Consider the following 12,166-nt stretch of genomic DNA (forward strand, 5'->3'; position numbering starts at 1 on the left):
TGGGGGCACTGGAACAGGAAGTCTATTATATTTTTCTTGTGTGTATTTGAGATATTAAGTATACCAAAATAGGATTTAAAAACAATAGTATTAAACGTGACATAGGACTCTGCCAGCAAGTTGCACTCTTTCTTAAGTTCGAGTTTTTTTTTGGAACACTGAAATAGTTCCCTCTCATAGAGGTTTATGTGATGCAACTTTTCGAGCTTCCTGAACATTATGAAATGACTTTGGAGGGCGGGCGTAAGCGTGTCACAACTATCTCTGTAAATATGAAACGGGCATGGGCTTGCCCCCTTGATCATTGACACCCAAATGCATCGTGACTATAAAATAGTCCAGGAAGAGACATCACGTACCATCCCGGTAATGTCCCGTATCCTCTCCTCAATATGATCCACCCTGAAATAGAGGGCTCCGATGAAGCATCCGAGGAGAAGATGACGGGCTAACTCGAGGCGAGAGAGGATGATGGTCCGGTACTGCTTGAAGTTACGGTCGGAGAGCGTGCATAACTATAATGTGCAAACCAAGAATAAACGTTAGAATGTTAATTAGATGATGATACTGGCAGTTCTGATGAAGAGAAAGATCATGCTTACGTCAGCTCAAGCTGTACTTACGACGACTTCTTTTGTCTAAGAATGGTTTTATGTGAATCATGTTGAAAATATATATATATATATGTATGATGATGTTTATGGAAAATAAATGAATGTCAAATCAAACATGGAATCAAATTAGAAGCAAGGCGTCCGAACCTGATGCCAGAAACTTGTTGGCCACTTGTCATTCTTGTCCTCCTTGAAGTGTTCTTTGATCTGCTCTAGGTCGTGCAGCCCCGCGATGGACATTCTGCTGACCATTGGCTGCTGCATGGCGTAGCCACTCTGAGCAAAAGAGGCCCGGATGCCCCTAGGCTGCCGCCCCGCCCCACTACTGGGGGATTGCTTGTACCGAGTGCCCAGCCCGGGCAGGGCCATGAAGATGGAACGACGTGCGCTGGGGCCTGGCTGGATCTCATCTACAGAGAGAGCTGAGAGAGAGAGAGAGAGAGAGAGAGAGAGAGAGAGAGAGAGAGAGAGAGAGAGGGGGGGGGGGGGAGAGATACAGACAGAGGGAAGGGAGGGGAGAAAGTATCTACATATAACGCATTTTGTGCCTCACATTGCATGAACATAGTTTTCACAATCCCAAATGTCTTGTGCATGTTTGGCAACCCAATTTGGTGTCACAATTTATATCATCCAACTTTGTTAATCGTCCAATTCAAATCGAATTTCCTGAATGTAAACATATAGATTTTCTGTTCCGCTCCTATTGCATTCATCACACATTACTTTTTTTTTTTTATTTGAGGGGAAGGGACGGACAACTGTGCCCATCATTTTAAAAACAACTGTATATACCTCAAGTACACAAAAGTGGCCCGCGCTTTTCAAATTGTTGACCAAGACACCAAGGCGCTCAAAACATCTGATAACCCTTTATCTCCCGCTTGTCAGAATAGTGTCTCCCCCTCCCCTCTCCTTACAAAAAACCTGGATCCGCCACTGGCATTCATGTCATGGATTTTAACGATATTGATTCGATCGCAAAGAATTGCAAAAGATGCAACCTCAGGCAATCTAAAGTCCTTCCTGCACGATTGAAATTTTAAACATAGCAACGGAATATTCCATACTCTAAACATGATTTCTATAGGTGACACAATAAGGTATTAATTTTCCTTGATTTGATTTCTTGAAAATCTTTACGACTGTGTTTTGAACAGACGCGAATTAAACCACTAAACCACCACCCTAACTCACCTAGATTGAATTGAACCGCGTTTCCTCCCTCCTCCATTCTATTCACATGCTCGCTCACGGTTCGAACCTCGGACCCTAAGGGTGTGAGCTCCCAGGTCTGCAGGCGAGCGGCTCGGAAGAGTGTCTCCTTCTCTGCTCTAGATCCTTTCATTTTATCGACTAAATAACAGTGATAGAAATGTGAAGATGAAGGTTTTATACTGTTCATAATTATACAAAGTCATGTATGTTTTTATTTAAAAATCCCCTTTTATGATTTGAAGTTAAACTTTATGCCGTGATTTTTTTTCTGCAATTTCTCTGACAGTGCATAATGTATTATCTTTCTGAGTTTCAAAGAAAATGTTAATTTGCAAAACCGCTTTTCATTGTGTATTTCATTGATTTTTCATCGGGCTCTATACAATCGAGGACAGGCAGCTACCAGAATATTTTAATATTGATTGTCCCGAATCTAGGGAGTTCCGAAAACTTCAGCTAGGTCACCGCACCTCTTATCCGCCATATGCAGATTTACATTATTTAGATGTGTCTTACATTGAAGCAATTCGTTTTGTGTATTTGATGATATATACACCTGTATATACAATATTAATTTTAAAGCCCTGCTCCGTAGCAGATGTTCATTATTTAGACACGTTCGATGCATCTTAGATAAAAGCGGCAATTACATGCATTCGTCAGTGTATATACCTGTATATGTATAGATCTGAGCAAAGCTGCCCCCACGATTGTAACTGTACACAATGTTACAAGCCAAGGTATACAGGTTAACGAAACTAGCGACTGACCAGTTAACTTTCACTTACTAACAAAATCTGCCGGGTTATAATGCCGAGAACAACGCAACCCAAGATGGGCGAAATAATCAATGACTCGACCAGCTTGTCCAAAATAGATAACCTGTACAGGAAAACAAGATTTGCATGTAGTAACTTACTCAGTTGAAGTACATGATTGGACCCTTTCTGTTTTGTTATCAGCAGAATTTTTTTTTATTAAACAAAAAATGAGTATAAAATTTTTTTTTTTTAGAATATAAATAAAATTATGTAGATGTTGAGATCATGGTTATTTTGCGATGGAATAGTTTAATTCCAAGCGACATTTTATACTTCGATAAATCGTTTACCATAACCCCCCCCCCCCCCGCTCACTCCCCCTCTCTCTCTCTATCTCTCTCTTATCATTATTATTGTTAATATTATTATCATTATCATCATCATCATTACAATTTTTTCGTACTCCGATCTCCTTGATAATATTACCTCTTCATCTTAGAGCGGCAGGTTATCGAATGTAAGAAACGTATGACTAGACGGCTACCATCACAATCACAATCATACTCCTATCCTCCTCCTCCTTTGTCATCACCATTACCATCACAACAATCTCAATCATCGTCTCAATTACCTCAATTATCATCATTATCATCATCATCATAATCATCTTTATCATCATCGTCGGCATCATCATCATCATCATTATCTTCACTCTGATCCCCTTTCAAAATACCTCTTCACCTGAGCAAGCAGAGCAGCAGGTTATCGAATGTGAGGAACTTATGATTCGACGACTATACCATCACAATCACCATCATACTCCCCTCTTCCTCATCCTTATCGACCATCATCTCAATCATCCTCATCTTTATCATCATCATCTTTATCATCATCATCATAGTCATCACCATCGTCATCATCATCGTCATCATCTTCACCCCAATCTCCTTGCCAAATACCTTTTCATCTGAGCAGCTGGTTATCGAATGTGAGGAACGTATGATTCGACGGCTATACCATCACAATCACCATCATACTCCCCTCCTCCTCATCATTTTTTTATCACCATCACCATCATATTAATCATCGTCATCACCATCATCATCATCTTTATCATCATCAACATCATCGCCATCGAAATCATCATCCTCATCATCATCATCATCAACGTCACCATCACCAGCATCATCATCATCATCATCATCTCCTTGCCATATACCTCTCCATCTGATAAAAGCAGCAGATTATCGAATGTAAGGAAGGTGTGACTGGACGGTTGATGAATGCACGCTACCACAGTTTTCCCATAACGCCTTGCGTACTTCTTCAGCATCATAATCAGCTCGCTCGCACCGTGAGAATCTAAACCGGATGTTGGTTCCTAGTAATCAAATCGATATAAAAAAAAAAAGATATATATATATTAATCAATTTTTGATAAAATTGTGCATTTAGTATACAGCTTAAGAAATTTACGTCACATTCGAAAGAGGTTCTGGGATTTCATTTCGTCCTTCGACTCCTACTTGAAGCATTTAATGCCAAAGTTGTTCTAGAAATGAATGACCATTTTAATGATAATGTCATGATATAATTTTAGTAGAATTAATCGACATTATCGCTATGGAAACTTAAGTTGTTGTATTGTTTTTATTACTTTGATTAGTTTTGTTTTTTGTTCTTCAATTATTACTATTATTATAACTATTGCCTTTATTAATATCATTATTGTTATTATTACTACTATTACTACTAATACTACTACTACTATTATTACTATCATTGATGATGATGATGATTATTTTCCAAATATGTAAATATGTGAATGAGAAGATAAACAAGAGAGAGATAGAGCGAGATTGAAAAACACAGGGCCTTGTTGATGACGATCATGCAGGCCCGAATTCACAAAGAAGGTTTGTCGACAAACCTTGGTTTTCGTACGTCATATGACGCGTTTTACGCGTTTTTTACAAACCTGGTTTGTAAAGAACAAAAGGAGGTTTGGCGAAACAAAAGGAGGTTTGAGCTCAAACCTTGGTCTGAGCTCAAACCTTGCTTTGTGAATTCGGACCAAAAGGTTGCCTGAAGGTCAGTTCTATGGTGAAGTGTAGCAGTTGGCTCCAGATCGAAACACTTGTTCATCTAACAGTTGTTAGAGGTGAAAATAGGATCGTGTCTAGGGAAAGTGCATAATGCTTAGTGATCATATAGGCCTAACTATAGGCTACACCTGTGTGTAATGGTGCATTGACGATATGTCATAAGCCTTCTTTGTGATTCAATCGCACACGCGTAAAATCATACCCCTTCCACCAAGCAGGGACGTGATAGAGAAGGAAAGGAATCAAGCCGCTCTCCTTTGACCCCATGCTCCAAGCCGCCGAAAAGTTATGCGCTAATCTGCAACTGTTGACCAGGTGGTGAGATAAAAGAGCGCATGAAATTTCAGGATTTAGAATTCCTACATCAAAAAATAGTATCACTGCAACTGTTCGCTGTCCCTTTCAATGATTTCTCATCCATTGTTGAATGTGTAAAGAGTAGAACAAGCGAACACAAACTTGTGTACTTTCATCCTTTTTTAAACTTTAAAAATACAAAAAAACACGCGAAAACACGCATTAGCAAACTTAATGTTTTTGAAGATTGTAAATCATGGATCAAATAACGGGAGATTAAAGCATGCACAAATTAGCGCATCATCCTAAAATATTGAGTTTTTGACAGGATGTAATTTTTCTTTTACCAACTCTGGCACACAAATTAAAGGAAGGACGGAGTTCTAAATTTGAAAATTTGTTTGATGCACTATTCCCAATAAAATCCCCATATAAAGTTTTTGATTTACACTGAAATTTTGCCGGTAATTTAATATTTTGTAATAAATGTAAAACTGGTGCCTGGCTTCCGCCGGGCTTCCGAAAGTCCCCGCAGTGGAAGCGCGGTTCGGAGCATGGAACTTCAAAGCCAAGTGGAATGTTACACATCCCATTGTTACGCTTTAGAACTCAAGAATGCGTTTGAATAAATTACAAGAGTTGCGCCTCCTTTTCTTTCACCTCCCTGCACCAAGTGACAATCTTACAAAATGTTCAGACAAGGGGCGAAGGAGAGGGGAATGGGGCGTTACCCCATGTGTCTAAGAAATTATGCGAGTTTACCTTTAACTTTTCTTTTCTGTTGGGACAACATACAGGGAGAATATAAAACTTGATAGTCAATATAGTGCTAAGAGACTTCCGGTGGAAAAGCACCGTTTTATTATTATTATTATTATTATTATTATTGTTATTGTTATTGTTATTGTTATTATTATATGGTAGTTTCCTCTAGATTGAAGAAACAAAACAATTTCTTAATGAAAAGCGCAAGTTAATCATTAAATCCATTCTTGAAATAAAAATGAATCAAATTCCCCATGAATGTAGGCCTCGAAGTCGGCAATATTTGAAAATCTAATTTTGAAATGAATTCGTAGGGAAATAAAAGGGAACATTTTGCAAAATGTGCAATCAACGGAATGTCACGTGACATTTAGTAGCGATATATCAAGTTATTTATCATGACTTTATGGGATAGAAACAGCTTGGAAGTGACTAGCGAGCATAAAATTTTGTCGCTCCGTATCAACTATCATTTGCGATTTCCGAACGGTTTGCCCTAAACTGTTAAAGCAAATGAGCTCCGGATGGTTCAAGTCCAGTCTGCATCATGATAATGACATGTTGGCAAGAGAAAAGGGAAACCACAAACATCTCAACTCACATCTAGCAGGAGAACATCCGGATCAGTAAGTAACTCACAGCCGATGTTAGCCCGCTTCTTCTCACCACCAGATAGCCCCCTACTTAGGGAGTTACCCATCTCTGTTAATAGCAGATTAAAAAGGTAAAGAAATAAAGTGAGACCGATGGATGTCAAACAGTATCATAGCCTAACTATTTTGATGGGGAGGGGAGGGGGGGGGGTGGACGTCATTAACAAATTTAAACAAAAATTTCCGATAATATTTTTAATTTCTTTTTATTCCCACGTTCCACTTGTCAAATGATACTCAAATAACAGATGAAGGAAAGTAGTATCAAGTCTGTAATAAACATTTTGTTCTCCTTTTGATTACTAATTATTTTTGTCTTTATAATCTATGTTTGAATAATTAATATTTTAATCAATCAATCAATCAACCAACCAACCAACCAAATAATCAATCAATATATCTATCAATTAGTCAATTTTCAATTTGATGATGTACTAGTGATATGATTTGTTGGTTATCATAATAATGTTGTTATCAGTTTGTAATTTTGAAAAGACCATGAAGAGAAATTAAATCTAATCGTATCAAATCAATCAAATCAAAGGACGCTTTCACGAAATGATTCACAACTACATTGTATTAATTCCACTTGTTTTGAAGGGTCAAAGTATCTACTTAAGCATTGTTCACGAGCCTTCAATGTGGACATCAACTCTGAAAGACTAGTATTCAATACTATGATTATAGACGTACTCGTGTTAAGGCATTTTTGTAGTCCAAGGGTCGTGACAATATTCCTCACTCGGCTCCTCTTCTCGTCAATGGACATTTTCTCAGGTAACCTTAGCTGGGCTGTATACTGAATCAAGATACAACAAAGTGCTTGAAATAGTAAAGTTAATTTAAAATTATTCCATCATCCACTACTTTAATTGTTGTAATGATTGCTTTATTATTATATTAATTTAGTTAAGGTAATGCAAGCAAACTTTAGAAAAGTGTGAAATGCTATGATGAGGTCACAACAGTGTGTAAGACTAAATATCACGGGGGGGGGGGGGCTAGCCCATCATCTTATAAACCTTGTTGGCAAATCTGAAGTACACGTTCGAGAAACCGTGTCTTTTTCAAACTTTTGACCCCAAAGGCGTCTAAACATGTGATAAGTTCATATCACCTTTTCACATGCATGTACTGTTTACATTGCCATCTTCCCCCTTAAAAAACCTGGACCCATGCCTGCGTGTAAGTAACACCAGCATCTCGTAACCATGTCATTTTAAATGAACATTTAAAAACATTTTGCTATTACAAAGAAAAAATAGAATGTGTTATAGTACTCAACGGAGATACCGTTAGGACATGCTCATCGGGAACTTGTTAATCATAATGACCGATGGTTAAGAAAGTTATGTTTCTGTAAAATCAGTAAATACAAATAAAGACAGTGATAAGTAAATGATGTAATACCATTAAAGTATCTCGTAGAGTCAGTTGGTCAAAGAAGACATCTTCTTGTAGGACGAAGCTAATTTTTCTTCTCAGGGTCTTGTCCATTGGTTTCTGACCTAGCAGCACCTGACCCTTCTGAGTTCCCTGGTAGCGACCAGCCAAGGCGGTAAGCAGCATCGTCTTACCAGCCCCTGAACCAGTATGGATAAACATAAATTACATATTTCATCTCAATTTGTTTAAGAGGTAAATACTGATAGAAATGCAAATACTTCTTGCTCGGTCGCTACGCTCCCTCCCATAATATTACTGTCACCCTCGCCCTCTCGTTCACTATGCATTCTCATCCCTCGCATTTTGTCCTCCCTCGGTCATGAAAAGAAATCGCCGCTCATGCATGTAAGCATCTAAATGTACAATGATGTCTTCGTTACAAGCCATATTGAAGATACATCCGATTCCTTTATTATTTTTCAAATGCTGCATTTTTCATCATAATAAAAACATGTCCGAAATGTAGAGCGAGGCAACAGATCAAGCAGTTATAATAACACTGGTGAAGTAAGGGGAATAGGTGAAGAGACGAAAAGGCAAGCACTACAATGCATGCATTGCTATGGGGCATCGTCTGCTTATACTAATTTGGTCCCTATCGTGATGTCACAAATCCCGGCAGTGTTCGGAGAGCTCTTCAAGTGCGAAAGTGGGGCTGTATTTTACTATTTCAAAATTGGTAGTAATCGTTACTTTAAATCTTTCCGAACGGGAAATTTCGATGACCTTGTTCGATTTAACCTCCCCATATGTAATGATACAAATTAAATCAATATTTAAAATCAATGAATGTTTATTATGCAAAATACAAGTCTGGATGTTTTTTTCGTTACCTCAAAATTTGCCCTCAACAAAAGACAGGAATACTAAGATATTCACAATTTATGCATACGTTTTGAACAAAGCATGTTCTTCACAACCTGAAAGCTTGCACGAGGCTTCCCTAACATTGTAACAAGTACTACATGCAAATTGTATTAAAAGTATTGTAGTCCATTTGTCAATAACAGGTTAATGGAATAACTTGTCACTATAACCATGTACGTCTCAAGGTAAAGGAACCAAACTGTATATAAATTCGAATATGATTTAACCGGAATATTCTGTAATTTCTCACCGCTAGGACCCATCAAAGCTAGAAGTTTGCCTGGTTCGGCTGATCCTGATACATTCTTCAATACATCCTTATCCTTTAGGGTCAGACAGATATTCCTGAATTCCAATGTCGAATCCTCTTTGTCATAGTCCATGTCGGAGGATTCCTCTAATGATAAAGTGTCTTTTGTCTCCTGGTGTGGGATAGGTTCAAATAAACCATTTTCACGATGTAATCAAATGTAATACATAAATCCTTGATAAGTGCTATTATTGTTGCTAAGTAGGACAAACTTTAGGGCTTGTCCTACCTAGCAGCACGGAATGTATGCAATCCGCATTATGACTATTGAAATACAATTATTCGTAACAGGTGAATGGAATATAATTTGTGATGAGGCACCTACAAAGATCTATGATTAAATTTGATTAAATTACGAAAATGATCCATTGGTGACCCTGCTATATTTTTTTTTTTTCTTTTTCTTTTTCCCTTCCACAGGGATCCTTTATTAAATAATATCGTTCACATTATTATGTATACAAGAATTGGTTTTTACATGCAGAAATTCAAAATAATATTCCTGGCCATTCAAAATATGATAAGAAAATACATTTATAGATACCGGTATCAGTTACAAATTGAAGTTCACTATTTAACATAAATATCCCAGATTTAGTTGGCAAAATGATTTTAGAAGAAATAAACAATCAGAAACACTTTGCAAAAAGTAACCACTTTTTCACAAATTTCTGTTCTTTCAGATTTGTTTTACATATATACTTTTCCATGTTATAATAACACTTTATCGCTGATATTATGTTTTCAAAAACTGGCAAACACCGTTTACATTTGGCTGCAAAAATTTCTTTCCTGACTATAATCATAATACAGTTGAGGGCACTGTTATTATTACCGTGAAACCCAAACAACTTATTTTGATTTCTAAACTTAATAAGTACATTATTACGAGACAACCAATACTCGAGTTTAGACCATATTTCGGTTGTATGAATACAGTAACAAAATATATGTATAATCGTTTCTACACTGTTATTACAGAATGTACATAAGTTATCTGTAACTAATTTAAATCTTAACAAAGCATCTTTCATATAAAGAATTCTATTCAGTAACTTGAACTGAAACCACCTCATGTTAACATCGACAGTTGAATTAAAGGGAAGAAAATAATACGAACTCCATACAATATTGTCAAGGTCAAACTCCTGTTTCCACTTAGTAAGACTTTTACATTCCTTTATATTATGTTTCAATAAAGAACGGTATATATGTGCACAACCTTTTTCCACTTTTATTATTAATAACAATGCTTCCGGGATGATACATGTAGGTTCAATGACCTTTGGTATGACATTTTTATTAAAACCAAATCGAATAGCATTACAAAAGCCATAATATTGAAGGAAGTTTACATGTACATTGTATTTATGTTGAAAATCAAAGTATGAGAGAAATGATCCATCTGTTTTTAAAACATCGTTAACAAAACGTACCCCCTTAGCGCACCAAGACTTATAATAAATTACGTTATCATTAACTTTTATTTTAGGGTTATTCCAAAGGGGTTGACATGCAATATCATTTACAGTGAATTGAGTAAGGTCTGAAAAGGCTGATAATACTTCTTCCCAAAATGGGTTTCGTATTGTAGTGGCTAATTCTTTGTAATATTCAGCCCCCATGAATAACTGAAGAGATGTATACGGTGGAGGTAAGAATGATTGGAACATATGAAGAGAGAAACTTTCAGAACAAATAAATCTTCTTATCCATGATATCTTAAGTGATTTACAATGCATACAAAGGTCAGTCACTTTAACTCCGCCTTCATTGTACAATTGACCCATTTGTTTCCTACTTATTTTATCACGTTTGCCATGCCATATAAATTCAAAAAAACGTCGATCGATATCCTTCATAATTTCTAATTTTGGTTCAGGAAGAGATAAAAATAGGTAGTTCAATTTGGGTATAAATAAAGATTTTACTATGGTAACTCTTCCTAAGGGAGTCAATGTTCTTTTCAACCATATCGTCATCTGACGGTTTATCTCTTGAACCTTTTCTTGATAGTTGTGATTAACCATTTCTGATAATTTAACTGAAAAGTCTATGCCCAAGTACCTAAAATATCCCTCAGATATCCAATTAAGTTTGTACTCGTGTAAAATCTCTTTTTTGAAAGTTCTGTTCTTCCCAATCCATATCACTTGAGTTTTAGTCGTGTTGACTTTGAGGTTGGACATATTTGCAAAGTCATTAAGTATTGTAAGGGCACATTGTAAATCCTGCATTGAACCGTTGAGTGTCAAAAGGGTATCGTCTGCATATTGCAACAATTTAAGCGTTTTTCCATTCATATGCAATCCGCCCAAAGAATGTGAGTGTCGTATTAGGATCCCAAGTATCTCACTGACTAACAAAAAGAGGTAGGAAGACAAAGGATCTCCCTGGCGACACCCTCGTCCTATTTCAAATCTATCTGTACAGTGTCCGTTAACTAATACACAAGATAATGCATTTGCATAAAACAAGTTGATCCATTTCTGCTATATTGCTGCTATATTGTCCCGAGTCAGTTCATCACTTCACACAAAAACAACAATGATAAGCACAAAAATGTATGTAGTCCTAGATGTTACTCAATCTTTTAGGAGCGAAACAAATATGCGACTTGAATATTGAAAACTATTTAGCAAGAAACTAGAATGATTGAATGCAGTATTTAGCACAACGACAAACGTACAAACTGGACTTCGCCTACTCCATTTTCCAAACAAAAACGAGGGTGACGCTTGAATACTTCTGAAAAGAATGGATAAATATTACGAAAATTGGGACGGAGGTCGCCTACAATGTGAAAGACAACAAAAGTTGTGTCTTGGTTCTTCTGTCTGTTGGCGACCTCTGCAAGAGGACTTGTTATGATAGTCGTCAGTCTGTTGACTTTCCCAACACTAATGACCCCTCCCATTCCTATTCACCCTCTATCAGCAGTCAGTCACGATCAATAAACGTCAAGTTTAGCTATTATAAATAAACTTTTTATTGGAGGTGGGTATATCTTGCCAAAAATTCATTCACTATCAAATGAAAAAATATATACATTTTCCTTTTGCTGCAAAATTGGCATCATTATCATTTCATGTTGCAATAAATACATCAACCAATTAATCATGTACAGGTG

General features: G+C 36.8%; 1 protein-coding gene across 1 annotated transcript in view; it reads right to left on the bottom strand.

The window, feature by feature from the left end:
• Nucleotides 1-9,109, bottom strand: part of LOC105442281 (ABC transporter G family member 27-like) — an 18,152-nt gene extending 9,043 nt beyond the window's left edge. The window contains exons 1-9 of the mRNA XM_030987686.1: nucleotides 8,977-9,109; nucleotides 7,824-7,996; nucleotides 7,107-7,212; nucleotides 6,362-6,462; nucleotides 3,813-3,974; nucleotides 2,615-2,714; nucleotides 1,812-1,970; nucleotides 762-1,024; nucleotides 360-515 (exon numbers count right to left, since the gene is read on the bottom strand). Coding sequence (XP_030843546.1) covers nucleotides 360-515; nucleotides 762-1,024; nucleotides 1,812-1,970; nucleotides 2,615-2,714; nucleotides 3,813-3,974; nucleotides 6,362-6,462; nucleotides 7,107-7,212; nucleotides 7,824-7,996; nucleotides 8,977-9,109 — 1,353 coding nt within the window. The remainder of the gene's footprint in view (nucleotides 1-359; nucleotides 516-761; nucleotides 1,025-1,811; nucleotides 1,971-2,614; nucleotides 2,715-3,812; nucleotides 3,975-6,361; nucleotides 6,463-7,106; nucleotides 7,213-7,823; nucleotides 7,997-8,976) is intronic.
• Between the last annotated feature and the right edge of the window lie 3,057 nt (nucleotides 9,110-12,166).

This window comes from Strongylocentrotus purpuratus, unplaced genomic scaffold (genome assembly GCF_000002235.5).
Source record: "Strongylocentrotus purpuratus isolate Spur 01 unplaced genomic scaffold, Spur_5.0 spur5_scaffold_16, whole genome shotgun sequence".
Lineage (NCBI taxonomy): Eukaryota > Metazoa > Echinodermata > Echinoidea > Camarodonta > Strongylocentrotidae > Strongylocentrotus > Strongylocentrotus purpuratus.